Raw genomic sequence first — 23,003 nt, 5'->3', positions numbered from 1 at the left:
GGGAGGGGGCGTCAGTGCGCGGCCGCCCGCTCAGGGCGGCGGCATGGGGCGGGTGCAGCTCTTCGAGGTCTGCCTGAGCCACGGTCGCGTCGTCTACAGCCCCGGAGAGCCGCTGGTGGGGGCCGTGCGCGTGCGCCTGGGGGCGCCGCTGCCCTTCCGAGGTGGGCGCGGGGGCTTCTCTGGGGAGGGCCGGGCCGGCGGGGCTCAGGTGGCCGCGCAGCACCTGCGGCGGGGCCGGCGCTCCCGGAAGCGGCAGCCGGTGGCGCTCGGCCGGGACCCGCGGAGCTGGAGGCGCCTCTTGCCGCCCCCGCCCTTCCCTTCCTGCCGGCCCGGGGAGTCTTGGGCCCCGCCGCCGGCAGGCAGGGCTGGGGTGCGGCGGCCGGGCGGCGCATACTGGCCGGGGTGGGTGGCTGCTGGCCGTTGGGGCGGGGCAATGATGCCAGGGTGGCTCAGTTCTTCCGCATGTGTCCTTCCTGTTCTCTCCCCCTGGGGTCGGCCAGAGTCGGGGGCGGAGATTTAGATCTTGCCCACCTTACGAAGGCCACTCTGACACGGACAGACGCACTGTCGGGTCTGCAGGGTTCGTTGCGCCCTGCACCTGCTGGGCCCTCACCTGGAACCTGGCCCACGCTGGGCTTTCTCTCCCACACCCCCAGGTCCCTGGCGCAGCCACTCAATCCTCATGGTCCCCCCGACGCACCTGCTTCCACCCAGGCTAAGGCCTGGCCTGGCAAGCTGGGAGGGCCTTGGTCATCCCAGTGAGCATCTAGGAGCTGAACCCGAGGCCTTTTGCTGGTGCAGACATCTGGGACTTGGGGACCGGGAGTCAGGTTGCTGCTGTGGCCCTCGCTAGGGCTCTGTGCAGGTGCTGGCCTTATTTGCCATCTGACGTGTGGACAAGGCCCTGAATGGGACTTCAAGGCTCAGCCCTCAGGGTGCGGTGGGCAAAGCTGCACCCCAGGGACTCTCTGCCTGGTTGCTGGTTCTGCTCCCACTGGACTGCTGCTCCACCTTGGCATGCTTGGCCAAAGCCATAACCATCAGGCATCCCTCTGAACTTTAGATCCTCTGAGTCCTTGCATGGTGGACCGGTCAGTCCTTCTGGTGCCTGCTGAGAATGCCCTTGTCCTGATGAGTCTGACTCCTGACTTTGACATGTTTGAGGCCACAGGGTCTAGGAAGAAGCTGAGTGGGTAAAGGTACCTCTGGTCAGGTGTCCAGCCTTGTGGGGCCTCCTCCTGATGACTCACTTGCTTTCCTGTACTCAGTTGGAGCTTGGGGTTTGGGTGGGGTAGTTATGGTTGTGGCAGAGAGCACAGCAGTGATGGTGCAGCTCTTCCCTGGGGTACAAGTGAGAGATGAGAAGTGAGATGGGACTGAGGGGAGAGCCCAGGGCACAGGAAGGAGGAGTAGGCTTGTGGCTAGAGGGATGGCAGACATGAGACCCCGCGCAGAGCTCACTGCTTGGCTCATCCGCACAGTCATGCTTCCGCAGCTGGGGCCCAGGGCAAGCAAGCCGCTACTGACCAGTGTGGAGGGATGGCCTGGCCTGCTCAGAGTCCCCCAGCTTCCATGAGGTAGGTGAGATGTGGGTGAATGGATGGTTGGGCCACAGGATGCTGAGGGAGCCCCTGCTGATGGTCCCCACTGTAAATGTGCTGGCTGAGCCGCTGAATAGGGGAGGGAAGATGGGGGCATAGGCTGAAGAGTCAATGGATTAAGACTCTGAGGCAGAACAGTTATTATTCAGATTGTCCCCTGGGGCATAGACGGATCGCGGATACCGAGGCCATTCTGGGGTTTCTTTCAGCCCTGCTTGGGTTTGGAAAAGGAAAGACCACGGTTCTTCTTCTTTGTTTCATTCAGAAGATACCGTTGAGCTCCTACACCAGCCAGTGATGCAACAGGGAGGCCCTCCATCACTCTAGGAGGACGTGGAGGTGGGGAGGCCCAGGCCTTCCCTGGGTGGCTTCTAGTCGTGTCCGCTAACTCCTTGTCTGACAGGGGACAGAGATGGTTTGCACTCAACCATGAGAACACTGGCTGCCCCTGGAGCTAATGCAGGAGAAAGCTGTGGAAGGAGTCGGTTTCCTGGAGCCCAGGTCCAGCCAAGCCTGAGGCTGGGGGTCCTGCAGGAGTGCCCTGTGCTCTGCTCTTTTTTTTTTTTTTTTTTTAAGATTTTATTTATTTATTCATGAGAGACACAGAGACACAGAGAGAGGCAGAGACACAGGCAGAGGGAGAAGCAGGCTCCATGCACCGGGAGCCCGACGTGGGACTTGATCCCGGGTCTCCAGGATCACGCCCTGGGCCAAAGGCAGGCGCCAAACCGCTGCGCCACCCAGGGATCCCTGTGCTCTGCTCTTAAGGGCAGGCATTGAGGGCAGGTGGGGCCCAGACGACAGCAGCTTTCAGCCCCTGGCTCTGCCATCACCCTGAGCTCTCACTGTGGGGCAGACACCATTCTCCCCACCTGCCGTGGACCAGCTCTGAACTCTCAGAGCAACCCTGGGACAGAGCACTGCTGCTGTTCTCACGTTTGGACTTGGAGACAGGACAGATGGAAATGCCTCACAGCCAGAGCTGTAGTGAAAAGATGTGGCAAAGGCTGGGCTGCTCCAGGTCTGGGGGAGCTGAGGTGTGTGAGATCTAGCAGGCCAGGATGAGGAATGAGCAGAGGTCTTCTTGGTCAGATGGCAGATGGTGCAAGGGACAGGGGAGTGCTGGCTGGAGCAGAAGGTTCCAGAAGTTACCCTGGAGCACAGTCCACATGATGATGTTCCTTAGAGAACTGCAGTGGCCACAGATCTGCAGATGGACGTGTATCCATTTGGTGCATCCAAGCACTCTTAGAACTGAAACACCTTTAAACCCAGATGCTACCTCAGGGCATGTTGCTGTGCGCTGGAGGGTGCATCTGACCAGAACACGTACCAGGACCCCCCCCCCCCCCCCCGCCTGGTCCTGTAGCTGAGCCACGGGACACACATAGACCCACATGGGACACACAGACACACACAGGTCACACAGACACACGGGACACACATGCTGGTGCCATGGGCCTGCTCTCCTGCAGGAGCACATCTCCCTTGCGTGGGGTAGGAGGGACAGTCCTGCTGTGTGTGTCCCTCCCCCTGCCTCCACAGTCCCCTGTGGAGGAGAGTGGACAGAATGGCCATTTGACTCCAAGACAGTGATTGGAAGCTGCTCACTCAGGTCACCACAGGGCCTTCAGTGTGTGCAGAGAGGCCCCCTGCCTGGGCCTTGGGAACGTCTTAGGACTTGGGCCCCTCTGGGATACCCTGAGGGGAGGCTGATACCATTTGTGTTTCTGAGATCAGATGACCCCGTGTCATGTGCACCTGAATTCTGGGGGCCGTTTTGGGCTGGATGGGTGACAGTCTTAGCCTCCCTGCCATTAGACATGTGGGCTGTGCCTGGATAATTTATTGTTACAGACAGGTTGCTCACAGCTCCTGGGTAGACAGGGTGGGTTCTGAGAACTGTGGGTACTCTGGTGTGTGTGTGCATGTGTGCGCGTGTTTGAGTGTGTAAGGTCCCAGCAGATCCTCCTGTTGCTTTACCAGGGCCCTGGTAGCAGCTCGTGGTGTGATTGCTGTGAAGATTGTGTTTTTCTTTCTTTTTTTTTTTTAAAGATTTTATTTATTCATGAGAGACACAGAGAGAGAGAGAGAGGCAGAGACACACAGGCAGAGAGAAGCAGGCTCCATGCAGGGAGCCCGATGTGGGACTCGATCCCAGGACTCCAGGATCACACCCTGAGCCAAAGGCAGACGCTCAACCACTGAGCCACCCAGGCGTCCCAAGATTCTGTTTTTCTATCTCCTCTCCAACATTAGTCAGAATATTTAATATTTGGCAATCGGATAGGGTAAAATGGTAACTCGTCTGAGTTTCTCTGGTGTCTTCCGAGGTGGGGTGTCTGTTTCTGTCGTTTGCTGCTGTGCCACTCCTATGACAAACCACCCCTAGACTAAGTGGCTTAAAGCAACCGTTTCATCATGGCTCCTGGCGTCGTGGATTGGGAATTTGGACAGAGATGGGCAGGTTGAGGCTTCGGCTCTCTACATCATCCACTGAAGTCACCTGACGGTTTTCAGCTGGCACTGGGCCGATCAGTCTGGGGAGTGCCAAATTCCTTTGGGTCCCAGAATTCGCAGGGCAGCCAGCTCCAAGGTGGAGTGCACCCTCCCGCCTCTGTGGGGAGTGTAGACTGCTGTGGCATCTGGATTGCCACTGCGTCCCCTCTCTTATCCAGCCCACCCCACTGTGTTCCTCTGGGGCTGCGGGAGCCTGTGGGAGCACCACAGGTGTCTCAGATCTGTGGGGTGGGAGCAGATCGGGTCTGGCCTTGGGAGGGGACAGCTGATGGGGTGTGGGTTAGAAATCTGGGCTGGGGTCTAGTCACGGGCGCGGTGCCGGGGGGCGTGCAGGACAAGTCGGCTCCCTGGGGGAGAGCCTGGTGGTCCGTGAGTGGCCAGCAGGAGGCTTGCTTGGGCGGGGTGAGGCTGGCCTGGGGAGACTGCCATGTCTGGTGAGGCTGGCCCTGGCCCTGGGCACTTGGGATCCTGGGTTCCTCCCACTAAGTGGCTCTGTCAGAAGGTGTTAGATTCCAAGTACCCTTCTTCTCAGCTGACCATCATGTCAGGGGATGGCAGGGAGAGGCTGGGCAGGCAGGCTGGTGTCTTTGGCCTTGTCTTAAGCCTGCAGTTATTGGCGGGGTGGAGCTGCCGGGCCATCCGGGGCTACTCAGCGCTGAGCCTCGGCTGCCCCAGCTGTGCTGTCTCCCCTAGTTGTCCAGCCAGGGCCTCTGGCCACAGTGCTCTCTGGGCTTGTGTCCCCTGGAGTGGGGAGTTTGAGTTCCTGACCACAGAAAGGTGGTGGCGACCTCCACTGCAAACGGGCCTAATCTAGGCGTTTCCACCCGCAAGTAGGGCAGAGGACATCGGCCCTTGTGGGCAGGACTGGTCCGGAAGTCCAGGGTGTGCCAGACTGTTGGGTACTCATCAGCTCGGGCAGGTCTGACCACATTCCTGCATCCTGAGGCTAACAGTTAGCTTCCTGGAGCGTGAAGAGGCACCTCCCAGCCTGGTTGACTTGCCAGTGAGGCCACATGTAGTGAGGTTGGCTGTTCATAGGCTTTTGTCGTCATTGGTGCCCCAAGCATCCCTTGTAGGGAGCTGAGTTTCCACAGGTCTGCTGGGCCCAGGGTGGCTGGAAACCAAGGTTACCAGGTGGGGGATTGTGTGGGACATTTGGGTGACTGCTGGGACCCTCCTGTTCTGGACTTCAGGACAGATCTGCCTCTGTGCCTTATCACCCTGGCTCCCTGGGACTACCCCCAAATATGGGATGGACAAAGGTATCCTCTGCAGGGCACAGGCCACTTGTGGGCCCATCAGAGGCCCAGCTCGCCCCTTGGCGAGCTCTACCTGAATCTTTGTGATGGGGGCAGGAAGGGGCCCAGGCCTGTGGCTGCCTGGACTCATGCCATCCCCCTGCCTTGCAGCCATCCGGGTGACCTGCATGGGTTCCTGCAGGGTGTCCAACAAGGCCAACGATGCCGCGTGGGTGGTGGAGGAGGCTTACTTCAACAGTGCTCTGTCGCTGGCTGACAAGGGTGAGTCCAGGAGCCTTGCACTTGCCCTGCTGCATTGAGTGAGCCCCTGGCACCCCAGGGCAGACATTGGTTGAGAGTGGGGCCTGTCTGTCCACCACAGCTCCCCATTTGCTTCTGGGATCTCTGTGCTGACCCACCCTCTGGAAAGGCTTTGTACCAGATGTGTTTCTCTGCCTGAAGGCATGGGGCATTGCCTGATAGGGTCTGGGGGGTTGAGGGGGCCACATCTCCTGGGTGTGGGTGGGCTCCGGCCCCTGGCAGAGCCCTGTCCCCCTTTCCTCTCCAAGCCAAGCTCTTGTAACCCGTCCTCGGCCCAGGTTGCGGCCCTGTGCTGCTGTGGCACCAGGAGGCAGAGGCTGGGAGTGTGAGATGGCCCACTGCCTCTGTCCGCTGTCCGGTGGCGTCACCTCAAGGCTCCTGAGCCCCCCCCCTCCCCCCGTCTTGTCTCTGCAGGGAGCCTGCCAGCTGGAGAACACAGCTTCCCCTTCCAGTTCCTGCTTCCTGGTAAGAGCCCAGCCTTGCCTGGCCAGGCCTGGTGCTGACGGTGGTAGACAGGAGGTGGAGCAGGGGACAGTGGGTGTCATTCCCTGCTCTCTCTCCAGCCACAGCACCCACATCCTTCGAGGGCCTCTTTGGGAAGATCGTGTACCAGGTGCGGGCCACCATCGACACACCACGTTTTTCCAAGGATCACCAGTGCAGCCGTGTGTTCTATATTTTGAGTCCCCTGAACCTGAACAGCATCCCAGACATCGAGGTGAGGAGGGAGTGATGGTCTCCTAGGTACTCCCCACCTTCCCTGATGCCCTCTCCCCAGGTAAGACGAGGTGGCCGGGATCTAGAAGAGCAGCAGCTTCTCTGCCCTGAGCTGACTGTGTTGTGTCTGGGGGCAGGGCACATCGGGGTTGAGTGGGCTTGTCCAGGGGTGAGGGAGACCTGAGCTGCCCACACCCCCAAGGCCCTTCATTACTCTCCTTCTCTCAAGCAACCCAACGTGGCCTCCACTACCAAGAAGTTCTCCTACAAGCTGGTGAAGACGGGCAGCGTGGTCCTTACTGCCAGCACTGACCTCCGTGGCTACGTGGTGGGGCAGGTGCTGCGGTTGCAGGCTGACATCGAGAACCAGTCAGGCAAGGACACCAGCCCCGTGGTAGCCAGTCTGCTGCAGGTCAGAGCCTCCTCTGGCTGTTAAGGCCTGTCCCCGCAGGGCTGGAAGAGGGGTAGGTGGCTGGCCTGCCCAGGCTCACAGGCTGGCTTTTCCCTAGAAAGTGTCCTACCAGGCCAAGCGCTGGATCTATGATGTGCGGACCATCGCAGAGGTAGAGGGTGCGGGCGTGAAGGCCTGGAAGCGGGCACAGTGGCAAGAGCAGATCCTGGTGCCTGCCCTGCCCCAGTCAGCCCTGCCAGGCTGCAGCCTCATCCATGTGGACTACTATCTACAGGTGCGAGGGTCGCAGGGACTGGGGCGGGGCAGGGGGCAGGCGGCAGGCGGCCTCGCCTCACTCTCCCATCCTCCCCAGGTCTCCCTGAAGGTGCCTGAAGCCACCGTGACCCTCCCTGTCTTCATCGGCAATATTGCTGTGAACCATGCCCCGCTGAGCCCCCGGCTGGGCCCAGGGCCGCCTCCTGGGGCCCCAATCCCTGTGGTGCCCTCAGCACCGCCCCAGGAGGAGGCTGAGGCTGCAGCCAGCAGCCCCCATTTTGCAGATGCAGTCTCTCTCTCCACGAAGAGCCACTCACAACAGCAGCTGTTACCTGCCACCTTCGGCTCCATGCCTGGTGCCCCTGAACCCCGCCCTCAAGATGGCAGCCCCGCTCCCCACCCCTTGCCCCCTCCCTTGTGCATCTCCACAGGTGCCACCGTCCCCTACTTTGCAGAGGGTTCCGCAGGGCCAGTGCCCACCACCAGTACCTTGATCCTGCCCCCAGAGTACAGCTCATGGGGCTATCCCTATGGTGAGTGAGGGGCCTGGGGCCTGGTTGGGGAGAGGGCACCAGGAGCTCCACGCAGACCTTGCTCTTTCCCCACAGAAGCCCCACCATCCTATGAGCAGAGCTGTGGCGGTGCAGATCCCAGCCTGACGCCCAGGAGCTGACCCTGTGCTGTCTTCTCCGGGTGGGCTGACCTTTGCCCTGGGACCAGGCACCCAGGGCCTCGTGCCTTCTTCACTCCTGGCCTGACCCGGCCCACTCAGGACCCCTGCTGCCCGGCTGCTCCTTTCAGCCTCCACCTGGGGCCCAGCCTCTCCCCGGGGCCTGGGGCCTAGAGAGATGCCATGTAAATAAAGTGCTTCAGTTTGTAGAGCTGGTCACCGGCTGGCCTCTGGGCCACCCTCCTCCTGCCTGCCCAGTGCAGTGCGCAGGCATGTTCCCCACTCCTGGCCCTGCTCTCCTTTCCTTCAGACCTGGGAGCCTGCCTATGGGCTGTCCCACCCCCTCCGGGGCACAGCCCCTCTCCTGGGTTCTGGGCCCCTCTTCCTGCCAGGTGTCTAGGTTGGAAGACTGGCTGGGGGAGTGGGACCAGCGTGGGCTGGGTGCCTTTAACTCATCTTCATGGTTCTGCTTCAGGATGCACCCTCCAAGCGGGGCTGGCATGTGTGGAGCCTTTGTTTAACTTAAAATGTATTTGTAACACAGGGAGAGGACCACCCCTGTAACGTTTTATTGACACACCTTGGGCTTGCCCATCTGGCACCCATCGTTCTGAGTGGCAGTTCAGACCTCCTGCACTAGAGGAAATCCCATGGGGGGTAAGGAGGAGGGCTGGCCCAAGTCCCCGCCCCTTGTGGGGTTCCCTTACCCTTGTACTCAAGCCTCAAGTCCACGGCGGCCGTGTCTGGCTCTGAGGGAGACTGATGCTTGTCTCCCATCCAAGGGTGAACACACAAGCCCATGCCTGCTCCTGAGGTCCCTTTCAAATGCCTGTTGTCTAGGATCCAAGGAACCCAAGAACAAATAAAGTCAGGGTTCGGCAGAGCAACGTTTCCCAAAGGAGGATCCTGCAGATGTTCCAGGGCTGAGGGGAGGGCCTGTACATGCCCAAGGGGGCCAATGATCCTGGAACGTGCTTTGGGAAAATACTGGAGGTGGGATTAAGATAAGAGTTTGGGTTGAAATTCCGTATCTGACATATGGTGAGGGGGTGACCTTGGACAGCTGCCTCAGCTAATCTGTAACAAACCTACAGGACTATGAGTGGACATACCAGACCCCCCCGCCTCCCTTCTAACCCCCAGTTGATTTCTTGTATACTAAACAGTCGAGAAGTACAAGATTTGAGCCTAGTGACATAGGTGTCATTCTCAAGTTGAGGCTTCCACCCCTGGGTCCAGGGTGGCCCTTCCGGATTTCATCATCACCCAGTTTGCTAATTTCTTGGGAGCTACAGGCTGGGACGTAGATGGTATCAAGTGTGCAAACATCCCACTGGCCACTCTTTCTGGTTGGAAATGTGCTCTTTAGCCAGGCAGCCATGTACCCAGCTAAAAGTGTTACTATTTGTGGGACAGGGAGAGGATGAACATTGGAGAAAAGCTCAAAGTATGCCACAAGGAGAATAATCCATAAAACATCTGCTAGCGGTAGCCTCATAGTTAAAACCTGCGTGGGTTTCAATCCCATCTCTGCCTCTCGGCAGTTAGGCAGCCTTGGGTGCACTCGACTCCCTTGCTTTGGCTCGCTCCCTCAGTGTGGGTAACAAGTGTGTCTCTCAGGGCTGACCCACTGGTCATACAGTTCACACGGCACATGTCAAAGCCAGCGTGTGACATGTCAGTGACCACACCAGGATCAGATGGGTGTGCTGACAGTGCAAAAGGGGAGCATGTCCTACTTCTGGCACAGTCACTTACGGCTGGTATTTGCCTGGTGAAGGATGTTTCCTTCACATCAAACTTATTCAACAAATATTTGTCTCCTTCCTGCTAAGCATTGTTGTAGGGATTAGGGCACAGGAGATAAAAATCCTGGACCGTCTGGGTTACATTCTAGTGGGAAAGACAACATAGCAGTGGAGTGCCATGGAATCCAACAGAGCAAGGAAGTTCTGGGGTGCAGTATGGTTTCCAATAGGCTGGTGAGGGAAGGCTTCCTTCCCTTGGGGGAGAGCGTTTCAGGGAAGGGACAAAGGAGGGCCTGCCTGGCAGGCGTGGAGATGGGAGGACGGTGACAGGCACGTGTGGGTGCAGGTGGCCTGGCTGTGCTGTGCTGACCACAAGTACTGGGCGTCCAGTCGCCGGCTCCGATGGACTGGGGTCCTAAGCCTGTTGGGAGCTGCCTGAGGCTGTCCCAGAGAAACGTGGGGAGACTTCCCGGGTGCTCACACCTGTCCTCCTCCTCTGCACCGTGTGCACGGTCAGTGGCCACCTCCGTCATCCTCCTGGGGTCCCCTGGGACCCAGCCCTCCTGAGCGAGGGGGAGAGAGATTAGCCCTCCAGTCAGGGTCTCCCCAGTTCCTGCTGCAAAGACTCGCCAGAGAATCCCAATTTCGATCTTTCCTTCAACTCCCAGAAGATGGTAAAAAATAAGTCTGGCTGTGGGAGCGGGTGGGCGAAGGCAGTTGATGGGATGCTTGGTGTGCAGCAGGCTGGCGGGCAGAGGCCGGATCAAAGAGCCGGGGCTGCGGAGGGAGGCAGCCCCGCGGGGGCACACCCCCTGACCGCGGCGCCCCGGCCCGGCGGGGGCCAGCTCCTGCTGGGGGCATCCTCCAGCCACCCCGGCCTCCCAGTCAGGGCACCGTCCCCACCCAGGGAGAGCGGAAGCGCCCGCTGGCCGGGGCGTCCCGAGCTGGACCATCACCCCAGGTGCAGGCCACACTGCTCAGAGGCGTCCTCCTCGGCGGCGCGCCCGCGTCCCCGCCGGCACCCGCTCCCAGCGCGACATCCCTCGGCCGGGGCACCCCCAGCCCGGGGCGCGGCCCAGAAGCACCCTCCAGGCGGGCGCTGCCCAGCACGCCGCGAAGACCCTAACCCGGGTACCGCCCTAGGACGCACGTCACGATCCGCCTTCTGCGAAGGCCGGCGGAAGCCAAGTGTGTCCGGGGTTAGAGGTCAGGGGTCCTTCTCCATCCCGGCCAGGCCACCGGAATGACCACGTAGAAGGAAAAGCTAACTGTGAAAACCGGAGAACAACGCCCGGCCGGCGCGACGCCCCCGGAAGGCCACTGCGCCCAGCCCCGCCCCCCGCCCGGCCCGCGCGTCCCGGTTCCGGTCGGCGCAGGCTGGCGCCGGGGACGCCGCACGCGGGGCCGCAGTGCGCCGGCGCGGGCGCGGGCGCAGGCGCAGACGCGCGCGGCCAGCCCCGCCCCGCCCTGAGCCGCGAGGCGCGGGCGGGGCGATGGCGCGCGGGAGGGGCGGGGCCACGCTGCGGGCCCGGGCCATGGCCGCCGCCGATGCCGAGGTGAGGAGCGGGGCGGCGGGCCGGCGGGGGCGGCGGGCGCGGAGCCGGCGGGCGCGGAGCCGGCGGGCAGGCAGGGCGCGCGGGCGCAGGCGGGGGCGCCGAGCCGGAGGGGGCCGGGCGGGCCCGCGCCTCCCCGCCACCGCCGCCGCCGCCGCGCCTCAGGCCGAGGCCGGGCCGAGGCCGCCGGCGTCCGGGCCGCGCCGCGCGGGGCGCGCTTTGTGCGGCGGGCGGGGGGCGGCCGGCGGGCGGGGCGCGGGGTGAGGGCCGGCCGCCCGGGTCCGCGTCGCCCGCCCCCGCGCGCCCGGGGCCTCTGCGGGGAGCCCCGCGGAAGGGGCGGAGGACAAAAGGGAAAGTGGGGCGAGCCGGCCAACTTCGCGGCGCGAGCCGAGGCGAGGCCGTCCGCTCCCCGCGCCTCTCTCTCCTGCGCCCCGCTGACCTTTCACTTTGTTCCGAATAGGATGGCACTGGCTTTAAGGAAAAGTTGGCCGGCCCGGCGCGCTTCTCCCCAGACAATGCTGCCCAGCCCTGGCGGCTGTCAGAAGCAGGAAGGCACGACTTCAGTTTATTTCTGAACAAACTGCCTCCACGGGCTTTGGATCTAAAAAGTTCCCGTGGTCTCGCTCCTGCCGTGTAGGCTTCCCTTTTGCCAATTGTGGCCGATAGTTTGTGTCCTAGCTCGTGGCCGCGCGGAGACCAGGCTCCCATGCCGGGGACCTCTGGCCTCGCGGCGGAGGGAGAAGCGAGCGGGAGGCAGGGAGGGAGCCCGTGGACCCAGTGCGGGATCCCATGCGGGAGCTGTGCGGGCTCCGTGCGGGCTTTGGGCTCCTGGCGGGACCCGTGTGGAGGGAGGGGTGATCGCTAGTCGCCCTCCCAGAGAGCTCCGTGTAGTAGTAACGTGGGGGCTTGGGAAAGCGAAGGTGCAGCCTCCCCGTGCACACTCTCAGCTGTGTATTTTAATCCAAGTAACGTGCGGTCTTTTTATTTCTTATCTACCTTTGGGAGTGTTGATAGTAAGGAAACGGGGAGGGTGCAGGAGTATTAAGTGAATCCCTACCATAGGCTCTGGAACAAGCAGGTGAACTAGTTAACTCTGCAAGTCACTTCCAGGTTTGTGGAGAGATGATGTGTGGTGATTAATGGTATTATCGAGCACTCGCTGTGGCTCGGGGCCCTGTGATTTACTTTAGGTAAGTTCTCTCCCTGCCCCTCTCTGCTCTGTGCAGCAGGTACTATTATTTCCTACTTAGCAGAAGAGGAAAACAGGCTTGGAAGACTTTTGAATGACTTGGCATAGCCAGTGACGGGACTAGCACTTGTTGGGTGTCTGGCGCGTAGTAGGTTCTTGATAAATAATTGATGAGCAGTGGACCCCGATGGCTCTCATTCCAGTCTTGAATAGAGGGCTTAACTGAGCTGATGATAATGACAGGCTTTTTCCTTTCTTTTTTTTTTTTTCTTTCTTCATGAGACACACAGAGAGAGAGGCAGACATAGGCAGAGAGAAGCAGGTTCCATGCAGGGTGCCCTATGTGGGACTCTATCCCAGGACTCCAGGATCACACCCCTGGCGGAAGGCAGACACTCAACCGCTGAGCCACCCAGGCATTCCAGGCTGTTTCCTAAGCCCTTACTTGTGTCCAGTCCTGCTGTAGTGCTGTGCGCGAGTTTACTCATTACAGCCTGACAGTGATCTTGTGGGGTAGGTATTGTTCTGTTCCCGTTTGCAGATGAAGAAACAGGCACAGTGCATCCCAAGGCTCAGAGCTTGTGCCGGAGACCATGGATGCAGGTAGTTTAGCTCACTGAACGTGTGCTGTGTGGGTGGTGGTCATTTTACATGAATAAAAGCTCTGGGTTTAGATTCATGATCTTAAGTGTTTATGATGGAGGTGCATGATAGAGTAAAGGGCCTCCTGGACAGTGGGTAGGCGTAGGATCCTCTCTTGCTACTAAATATGGGAAACGGTGACTGGATCAGGGTTCATTGATTGCCAAATGATTAAACTAGAAAACCGAATGCTTGATACTTAGCTAATTGCATGTTTATTCTTTCTTCTTTTCCTTGACCTAGAAAGACAGTCACCTCTTCTTCACACTACAGAGAACTAGTAAGAGAGTGGAATGTATCCACTGCTCCCATTTTGTGGATTAGTATGTGGGGGGTTCTGGGGTTTAATGTATATTCAGGATCACCCAGCGCCAGAGCACAGAGTAATGCACTTGACATAAGGTTTTTGACCCAGCAAAATGTCACCTTTCCACAGGAGAGCATTCCCAGGCAGACTGTAGGCTTTTCTAGCAGGGTGGCTACTTTGTATCTTTCTTTAAACTTACTTTTTTGTTAAAAAAATACATGCACATGTACATGGTTTAAAAAATCAGGTAGTGCTGGAGTGGCTGGCTGGCTTAGTCCTTACAACACTGAGTCTCAGGGTGGTGAGTTGAAGCTTCACATTGGATGTGGAGCCTACTTAGACAAAAAAATAAATAAAAAAATACTGAAGAAAGTTTTAAAAAAGTAAATAGTTCTAAAAGATATTTTAAAGAGGCCACCCTCCTTCTCTCTTGACTTTGTAGAGAGCAGCAGCCACTTGACACTCTTTAACATTTACTTCATGTATCTAAATAATATGCTTGTGTTGCCATGCCTCATTCACCAATTTTAGGGGTTAAATGTTGGCTTCCACGAATGATAGATGATGACTTCAGTGCTCTCATACTCTCTGTTCTCTAGAAAACTCAAAATCTTGGTTAAATTCACATCCAAAATCATCAGTCTGTTCAGGTCATTATTGTGCTGTGCTGAGCCATGTGGTAAACTACAATTATATATATATATATATATATATATATATATATATATATACACACACACACACACACACACATCGTTATTTATTTTTAAAGATTTATTTTTTATTTTTATTTTTTATTTATTTATTTTTTTTTCTGATATTTTTTAAAGATTTAATTTGATTTCGAGAGAGAGAGTGTGCGAGCAGAGGGAAGGGCAAGTGGGGGGGAACCTTAAGCAGACTGTCCTGAGCATAGAACCTGATTCAGGGCTTAATTCCACGACCCTGAGATCATGACCTGAGTGAAAACCAAGAGTTGGATGCTTAACTAACTGAGAGCCACTCAGGTGTCCCTTAAGATTTTATTTTTTAGTATTCTCTACACCCAACGTGGGGCTCAAATCACAAACTGAGATCAGAGTCGAGGGCTCTACCAACTGAGTCAGCCAGGCACCTTGTATTTCTTTTTCTGTATAGCCTTTTTTCTTCCTGGAGTTAATAATTGCCTCATTTTTCATTTGCCTGGTTTCCTTTGAACCTCAGAATAATGCTTTTGCAGTTTCTATTCTGTAAAATGTTTCTCAGTTTAAGTTCCCTTTACTTGGTCCTGTCAGCTCAACATTTGCTTCTCTGGTGCTCCTGAGTCACTCTGCCAGGTCAGGATGCACTTGTTCTCTTGACTTGGTACACATTGACGTCCTGGGAGTCTCCCCATCATTCTCTTTCCCTGAGTCTAATGGCTCCTGTCTGTGTGTTTATTCACTGGTGGTGGTGGAACACATTCTCTGGTAGCTTACCAGTAGTTTTTTGGGAGGCAGACTTTTGGGACTTGTGTGTCTGAAAATGTACTTATTCTCCCACCACACTGAAAGAATATGTTTGGGCTTGACATTCCAGTTGGAAGTAATTTTTAAGTTACTGCTCTCATATCTTCTAGTTTTCATTGTTGCTATTGAGAAATCCAGTTTCATTTTTTAAGTCTTGGTAACCATTATTCCCCTGCCAACTTTTTAGGATCATTGCATCCTTGATTTTCCTAATTGTTATGATGTGCCTTAATGGTAGCGTTTTTTCATTTATCATGCAGGATATTAAGTAGCTTGAAATCTGGAGATTGATGCCATTTTGTTTATAGGAAATTTTGTACAATATATTTGAGATAGTTTGCTTTCTACTATTTCAGTTGAATGTTGTACTTTGTGTACTTAATATTATAATTTTTGTCTTAAAAATTTATTTTGAGAGGGGGAGAGAGAGAGCAATAGAGCGGGGGGGGGGGGCAGAGGCAGAGGGAGAGAGAGACTCTCAAGCCGACTCTGTGCTGAGTTCAGAGTCCGACTCTGAGATCACAACCTGAGCTGAAACCAAGAGTCAGACACTTAACCCACTGAGCCACCCAGGCGCCCTGGTATTCTATTTTTTTTTTTTTAATTTCATTTATTTATTCATGAGAGACACAGAGAGAGAGGCGGAGACAAAGCAGGCTCCACGCAGGGAGCCTGACATGGTACTCAATCCCAGGACTCCAGGATCCTGGCCTGGGCCGAAGGCGGCACTAAACTGCTGCGCCACCCGGGCTGCCTTGGTATTCTAATTTTTAAAAGCTTTTATCCTGGTCATGTCTTAATCTTTTTGTTCTACTATTTGGGAGCATTTTTGACTATTCTTTCACTGAATTTTTAACTTCTGTTTTTGTATTTTCACATTTTTCTCCCTTTTTTTAATGGCTCCTGTTCTTGTTTAACGTACACAGTATCTGCTTAATTTCAGTTAAATTTCTTAAAATACAATTAAAACTTAAAAAAACTATGGCATCCCTGGGTGCCTTAGTCCGTTATGCATCTGACTTTTGACCTCAGTGCAGGTCTTGATCTAAGGGTGGTGAGTTCAAGCCCCGTGTTGGGCTCCATGCTGGGCCTGTGGCTTACTTAAATAAAATAAAATAAAATAAAATAAAATAAAATATAATAAAATAATTGGTTTTCTGCCTTTTTTTCTGTTTCCCCTGCATTTCTCTTTGCTGCTGTATTTTTTAACTTCTTTCTTTCATTCTGGAAAGCTTCTTCCATTCTGGTGATTCTTGGCTGTTTAGTCACCGTTAAGAATAAAGTGCTGAAGGGGAGGAGGGCGGGGGGTGGGAGTGAATGGGTGACGGGCACTGAGGGGGGCACTTGACGGGATGAGCACTGGGTGTTATTCTGTATGTTGGTAAATTGAACACCAATAAAAAATAAATTTATTTAAAAAAAAGAATAAAGTGCTAAAAATGGAAAGCTGAGAGTTTAGGGGCTTGTTTACTTGTTTCTTTAGTGGAGGGCAGAGGGCAAAGATGGACTTTTCTGTTGGCTTTCCTCCAAATGTTACTATCCTCTAGTCTGGCTTCCTCAGAGAAGGCTCCTTCAAGTCTCTTGCCTTGTTGGTGAGCTGGACGTTGTGGAGCTAGGTTACAGGGCAGGAGGAGGAGGAGGGTCTTCTGTGGCTCAGTCCATGGCCTTGACCTAATTTCTCTGCCTGTAGTTGTGGACTTTACTCCTGACTTTTCTGCTATGGTCCCCAGTATGGGACACTCCTGGTGTAGTTTCTTTCGTCAGAGCTAACCCCCTGGTCTCTGCAGGTCCCAGAGAGGAGTGCTTGTCTGAGTCTGTAGGAGGGGTCTGGGGACCAGGAGTCCAATGCTCCTGGGTGGAATTTTACACCTACACCCCTTTTTAGCCTAGAGTATCCCCCTCATCTTCTGAACCTCTCTGTGGTGCTGTGGGTTCAGTCAGCCTGCTTCTGAGCAGGAACCCCTTTGGTTGGGTTCCTTTTCCTCTGCTCTGTGCAGTGATTTGGCTCTCCTTCATCTTCCTCTTCACGTTTCATGTAGGGCTCTAAAATGTGTCTTAGATGAAGTTTACGTTTCTTTTTTCTGTTCTTGTCTTTGGTTGATTTTTACTAAGGAGGGTAGAAAGTGTTCTGTTGTGCAGACATCAGAAGGGTCTTGAGAAGTGAGTTTTCACCCACACTAAAGACATAGCCTCCCCGTGGAAAGGGCTGCCCCTCAGGATCTCTGTGGTTTGTGTTTCTGCGCTCATTATTGGGGAAGGTTCTGGAGTCACAAAAAAGGTGATCAAGAGCAGTGAGTGTCTCTTAGCCCTAATGCTCAGAGATCTCACTTGTGATCGGTACCAGAGTCCTTGTTTCCTGCTTCTGTTTCCTGTCCTATCATAAAACGGGTTTTTTATGTTGGACCACATTTTATTGAGTTTGTCTTTGAAAATAATTGAGCTAATGAGAGCCATGTTCTTTTCTTTAGGAACTTCATATTTAGCATTTCATTGGTCTTACCATGCTTGATAGAAGCCTTTATCTTCTAGTAAGTGCGTGGTTTGATTTCATGTTACGATGATGCTGACTCAGCCAGTCACATAGGGAATAGTTGGAGCCTGGTTACTCTGGCCTACTGTAGGTGTAGTACAGAGTGTATCTGTTCTAGATTTTGAAGTCCTCCCATTTACTGTTCTGCTTTTACTTAACAACTAGTATTTTCACTTATTTAAAAAAAAAATATCTCTCCACAGGTTTTGAGTTTTGAAACACTACTCTGAAGGAGACATTTCCTTCGAAATGGTGTCTTCCTAGATGAGAGGTCACTTTCCCAATTGTATCACTGTCTGTTGGTATTTTACTTAGAAAAGTTTTTTTTTTTTTTTTAAATTTTTTTTGAATTTTTATTTATTTATGATAGTCACAGAGAGAGAGAGAGAGGCAGAGACACAGGCAGAGGGAGAAGCAGGCTCCATGCACCGAGAGCCCGATGTGGGATTCGATCCTGGGTCTCCGGGATCGTGCCCTGGGCCAAAGGCAGGCGCCAAACCGCTGCGCCACCCAGGGTTCCCTAGAAAAGTTTTTGACTGCTTTTTGCATCCCAATTTTAATAGGTTTGTTCCGTTAATAGGTTTGTAGGTTCTGATCGGAGTATATTTAAAATGCTCTTTCCAGGGGTCTGTAAGCATTTACCGAGCACCTTCTATTTCTGAAGTGCTAGTCTGTGTACTGTGTAAGGGGACATGCACATTTTTGAGATCATTCCCTGATTTCACAAAATGTAAAAATGTGGTGGAGCAGATATTACCAAGCAGGAAATGAGATGGAATCAGTTAAAAGTTAACGAGAAAAGAAAGGCCTGTGCTGCTGCATTCATCGCTGCAGCCAGAACTGTGTTGGGAAAGGTTCCTTGAAGAAGATGGGTTAGTCCAGGTCTTCAAAGAGGTGAGGGATGAGTTGGAATGCTGAGGTACAGTATGTACATTTCTTTTTTTTTAAAGTCATTTTAACAAATTTATAAAATTGAAACCAAAAAATGTCAAATATTTGTCATCTGTTTTTCTGATCCTTGTGAATGTGCATGTTCATATTTAAAAGTGGCTGGAATCAGTGAGCATGTGCTGTCTGCATCTTCCTCTTTCGTGTATTATTTCCTGTGCATCCGTATCTTTAACATTTTTAATAGAGCCACATGGTGTGTTTTGTAGAGATGTCCCAGTTTCCTCAATCATGAATTGGGTGAGTCTGTATCCTTTGGTACAGGGTGGAATTACTAGGTCAGAAGGGGTGAGTGGCACGAGGTGAGGCTGAAGAGGCAGGGCCAGGTCATATAGGGTCTTGTTGCCTTGGTAACCAGTTGGTGGTTTCCTAAGTACTGTAGACAGTCAGTGAAGGATTTTAGGCACAGAATGCTATTTTAAAAAGATGACTCTGGCTGCTGTGTGGAGAGTGGATTGAAGGAAGGCGGGAGAGGAAGCAGTAGGGAGTAGGCCTGGGCCTGGTGACATGGTGGAGTTGCAGAGGCCAGTGGATTGAGTCAAAGTATGTATGTGTGAAAATTCAGTTTTTTGAGTAGGTAAGATAGGTTACATGGTTCAAAATTCAAAGAAATATAAAAGTATAAAGTGAAGCATCTCCTTTGTTCCCAAGCACTCAGTTCTCTTGGCAGGCCATTGGTGTTATTATTGAGCCTATACAGGCAAGTACATACGCAGGTACTTTAGATTCTTTTTTTAAGATTTTATTTATTTATTCATGAGAGACACACACATACAGAGGCAGAGACACAGGCAGAGGGAGAAGCAGGCTCCATGCAGGGAGCCTGATGTGGGACTCAAACCCGAGTCTCCAGGATCAGGCCCTGGACTGAAGGCAGCGCTAAACCACTGAGCCACCCGGGCTGCCCGATACTTTAGATTCTTTATTATGGAAGTTTTCCAAACTATTTAGAAGTAGATGTATGGGGGGATCCCTGGGTGGCTCAGTGGTTTAGTGCCTGCCTTTGGCCCAGGGCGTGATCCTGGAGACCCGGATCCAGTCCCACATCGGGTTCCCTGCATGGAGCCTGCTTCTCCCTCTGTCTGTGTCTCCGCCTCTCTCTCTCTCTGTGCCTCTCATGAATAAATAAATCTTTAAAAAAAAATAATTAAAAAAAAAAAAAGAAGTAGGTATATGGTAGTTGAATGAACCTCTGCATACCTGTCTCGGGCATCAACAGTTACCTCCTCAAGGACAGTCTCTACTCCATCTGTGAATATATATTTCAGGTAATATAAATATTTCAGTTAATAAATATGCAGTTACTGTTGATATTTCTTATTTCAAATTAGAACAAAATATGGTCTATTCATTGCCCTTGATAGATTTCTCTTAAATCTCAATATATTGATTGACATGTCTTTATTTTTCTTTTGCAGTTGTTTTGAAGATAATGGTTCATTTGTCCCAAAGCTTTCCATAATCTTGATTTTGCTGATTGCATTGCTATGATGTTTACATGTTCCTCTGTTCTCTGTATTTACTGTCATTGATATTTAAGATCTGGAGCTGTTGTTTTTCATATTGATAGCTGTCATGCCACTCTTGAGTGGTGGAAACGTGATTAGTGTGAATTGAGATGTGCTTTAAGTGCAAAATATACACAGGATTTTGAAGACTTAGTAAAGTATCACATTAATACTTCAAAAAATACTAATTGCATGTTGAAATACAGTATTTCGGGTATATTGGGTTAAATATTACTAAAAGTAATTTGTGTTTCTAATTCCTTTTTAAAAATGGGATTACTAGGAAACTGAAAATCACAAACCCGGCTCATGCTTGTGGCTCACATTATTTTTCAGTTGGACAGCCCAGGGCTAGAGACTGCATCAGACGTAGGTTTGTCTTTTAAAAGCTTTTCTTAAAAAAATAAAATAAAAATAAAAAAATAAAAGCTTTTCTTTTCTTTTTTAGCAAGAATGCTTTGTAACTAGTACTGAGTTTTGTTTTGTTTTGTTTTGTTTTAATCGGGCATAATAAATCTGGTCGTCTTGTTTTGTGCTGTTAACAATCATTGATATTTATTGCTCAGAGTCATTAACTGCGAAATGGCAGACTTTCTTCATTTATTATTTGGAGTATTTCTACAAAGAAAAATTGCTTGGCTACCATGAAGTACAACTCATGGGAAAGGAGAGAGATTTTTTTTTTAATTGGAGTATACTTGACACACAATATTACATTAGTTTCAGTGGAAGGACTGAATCTTTGTTAATGGAAAGCATCTGACACCCAGTGGCCTAAAGAGTGCTCCCTGAGAAAGGCCTAGAGGGCTTTCTGTTTTGTGTAGTTTTAAAATTGTTTGCTAGGCTGGTTGTAAACTGATTTCTGTCCTTGAAGTACAGTCTTCTCCTCCCCATCAGATTCCAAGGCTGGCATGTAGGCTTAGAGAGTCTTCGTTGCTTGCGTATCCTTGCCCTTCGCCTGTGCTTTGTGAGCTCCATGAATGAATGCTAGAGGCTAAAACAAAACGCCCGCTGTATTACTGGCTGGTGAAAGGTCAGGTGTTCCCCCACCTCTGACTTGTCTACCCGTCTGTTTTCCTTCCCTTACAGAAGTGGTCTGTTAGAATCTACCCTTATGGTTCTGTAGTATCTGTTCTCATACCTTAAACAGTTTCAGTAATCTTAAGACATTTAGGCATAACATAAATACAGTTTCTGGGAGAACTTTATTAACAAATGTTATGTACATAGAATATATGTTATATGTACAGTTGACTCTTGAACAACTTGGGTTTGAACTGTGCATGTCCACTTACATGCAGGTTTTTTTTTTTAATAAATAGAGCATAGTACTCTAAAGTATATTCCTTATGATTTTTTTTTAAGGATTTTATTTATTCATTCATGAGAGACACACACAGAGAGAGGCAGAGACACAGGCAGAGGGAGAAGCAGGCCCCACGCAGGAAGCCCGACGTGGGACTTGATCCCAGGTCTCCAGGATCACACCCTGGGCCTAAGGCAGGTGCTAAATCACTGAGCCACCCGTGCTGTCCTCCTTATGATTTTCTTAACGTTTTTTTCTCTAGCGTATTTTACTGTAAGGATACAGTATATGATATACAAAATATATGTTAATTTACTGTATATGTTATCCATAAGGCTTCTGGTCAACAGTCCGCTCTTGGTTAAGTTTTAAAGGACTCCAAAGTTCTATGTGGGTCTTTAGCTGTGCAGGGGTTGGCACCATGACCTTCCGCCTTGTTTTTTTTCAACTGTACAAATCATGTCATCTGTACAGATGTGTCATACATGTCCACTGTACAGATCATGTCATCTGGGAATAGAGGTAGAAGAGCTTTACTTTGTCCTTTCAAATCTGGGTACCTTATATTTCTTTTCCTTGCCTAATCCCTCTAACTAGAACCTTTAGTAACATGTTGGATAGAAGTGGTGACAGCAGCCACCCCTGTCTCATTCCTGTTTTTAGGGAGAAGCTTTCAGTCTTTCACCATGAACTATGGCGTTAGCCTTGGAGTTTTGTAGATGCCTTCTATCAGGTTGAGGAAGTTTTCATCTATTCACAGTTTGAGTGTTTTTTTTTTTTATTTTTTTAAATTAGAAGGGGGTATTGAGTTTTAAGTGCTTCTGCATTTGTTGAGATGATCATATGGCTTTGTCCTTTATTCCATTAATATTGCGTATTGCAGTGCTTTTTGTATGTTGAACTGTTTCTGCAGTAAATCCACTTTGTCACAGTATCTAACCTTTCGTATATCTTGTTGCATTTGGTTTGGTAGTATTTTGTTGAGGACTTTTGCATAAAGGATATTACATTGGTCTGTGGTTTTCTTTTTTTCTTTTTTGTTGGTGTCTGAGTGTTTGGTGAGAGGGTGATACTGGCTTCGTGCGTTGGGAAGTATATTCTATTTTTTTGGAAGTGTTTGTGAAGGATTGGTGTTATTTGTTCTTTAAATGTTTGGTAGAGGGGATTCCTGGGTGGCTCAGCGGTTTAGAGCCTGCCTTTGGCCCAGGATGTGATCCTGGAGTCCCGGGATTGAGTCCCACATCAGGCTCCCTGCATGGAGCCTACTTCTCCCTCTGCCCGTATTTCTGCCTCTCTCTCTCTGTGTTTCTCATGAATAAATAAATAAAATCTTTAAAAAAAAATTGGTAGAATTCACCCCTGAAGCAATTTGGTTCTGGGCTTTTCTTTTCTTTTTTTCTTTTTAAAGATTTTATTTATTTATTCGTGAGAGAGGCAGAGACATAGGCAGAGGGAGAAGCAGGCTCCATGCAGAGAGCCCAATGTGGGACTCAATTCCTGGACTCCAGGATCACACCCTGAGCCGAAGGGAGACGCTTAACCACTGATCCACCCAGGCATCCTGGTTTAGGGCTTTTCTTTGTTGGAAGTTCTTTCACGATTAATTTCCTCACTTGTTTTAGGTATTCAGGGTTTCTGTTCTTAAGTCATTTTTGGTATTTTATGTCTTTCTAGGAATTTGTTCATTTCCTCTACTCTGTCGGCATACAGTTTTTTGTAGTATTCCCTTATAATTCTCTTTTGAGGGCAGCCCTGGTGGTTTAGCGGTTTAGCGCCACCTTCAGTCCAGGGGGTGATCCTGGAGACCTGGGATTGAGTCCTGCATCGGGCTCCCTGCATGGAGCCTGCTTCACCCTCTGCCTGTGTCTCTGCCCCCCCCCATGAATAAATAAATAAAATTAAAAAAATAATATATTAAATAATTCTCTCTCGGGGTGCCTGGGTGGCTCAGTTGTTGAGCATCTGCCTTTGGCTCAAGTTCTCAAGTTGCAGACCCAGGGTCCTGGGATCAAGTCAGCCATCAGGCTCCCCACAGGGAGCCTGCTTCTCCC

General features: G+C 51.9%; 2 protein-coding genes across 10 annotated transcripts in view; both read left to right on the top strand.

Annotated features, from left to right (window-relative positions):
• On the top strand, positions 1 to 7,939 carry ARRDC1 (arrestin domain containing 1). 3 transcript variants are annotated; one of them, XM_049114905.1, is made up of 9 exons: positions 21 to 161; positions 1,482 to 1,577; positions 5,531 to 5,641; positions 6,095 to 6,145; positions 6,244 to 6,398; positions 6,627 to 6,809; positions 6,907 to 7,083; positions 7,162 to 7,597; positions 7,673 to 7,939. In XM_049114905.1, exons 3-9 carry the CDS (start codon positions 5,548 to 5,550, stop codon positions 7,735 to 7,737), a joined length of 1,161 nt encoding a protein of 386 aa, XP_048970862.1. In that variant the 5' UTR covers positions 21 to 161; positions 1,482 to 1,577; positions 5,531 to 5,547; the 3' UTR covers positions 7,738 to 7,939. The 3 variants fall into 3 exon arrangements, with proteins under 3 accessions (XP_025331812.3, XP_048970862.1, XP_048970863.1); XM_049114906.1 differs by having other exon boundaries at positions 36 to 161; positions 1,496 to 1,577; XM_025476027.3 differs by lacking the exon at positions 1,482 to 1,577 and having other exon boundaries at positions 1 to 161.
• A 3,004-nt stretch (positions 7,940 to 10,943) lies between these two features.
• Positions 10,944 to 23,003, top strand: part of EHMT1 (euchromatic histone lysine methyltransferase 1) — a 144,487-nt gene continuing 132,427 nt past the window's right edge. For 2 of the 7 annotated variants that reach the window (XM_035720406.2, XM_035720404.2), the window contains exon 1: positions 10,944 to 11,038. In XM_035720406.2, the coding sequence (XP_035576299.1) occupies positions 10,976 to 11,038 (63 nt within the window). In that variant the 5' untranslated portion in view covers positions 10,944 to 10,975. The remainder of the gene's footprint in view (positions 11,039 to 23,003) is intronic. The other 5 variants (XM_035720408.2, XM_035720403.2, XM_049114904.1 and 2 more) reach the window with 3 other exon arrangements.

The sequence above is a fragment of the Canis lupus genome, chromosome 9, assembly GCF_003254725.2.
Source record: "Canis lupus dingo isolate Sandy chromosome 9, ASM325472v2, whole genome shotgun sequence".
Classification (NCBI taxonomy): Eukaryota; Metazoa; Chordata; class Mammalia; order Carnivora; family Canidae; genus Canis; species Canis lupus.
Note: the sequence above shows the minus strand (reverse complement) of the source record. Positions and strands in the feature narration are given on the sequence as shown.

What these genes read in the sequence shown, in the direction of transcription:
- ARRDC1 (XM_025476027.3), top strand. Translation starts at nt 44, where the DNA reads ATGGGGCGGGTGCAGCTCTTCGAGGTCTGCCTGAGCCACGGTCGCGTC. An exon ending in TCTGTCGCTGGCTGACAAGG is followed by an intron (nt 5,642 to 6,094) that starts GTGAGTCCAGGA and finishes TTGTCTCTGCAG; the next exon opens with GGAGCCTGCCAGCTGGAGAA. An exon ending in TGGTAGCCAGTCTGCTGCAG is followed by an intron (nt 6,810 to 6,906) that starts GTCAGAGCCTCC and finishes GCTTTTCCCTAG; the next exon opens with AAAGTGTCCTACCAGGCCAA.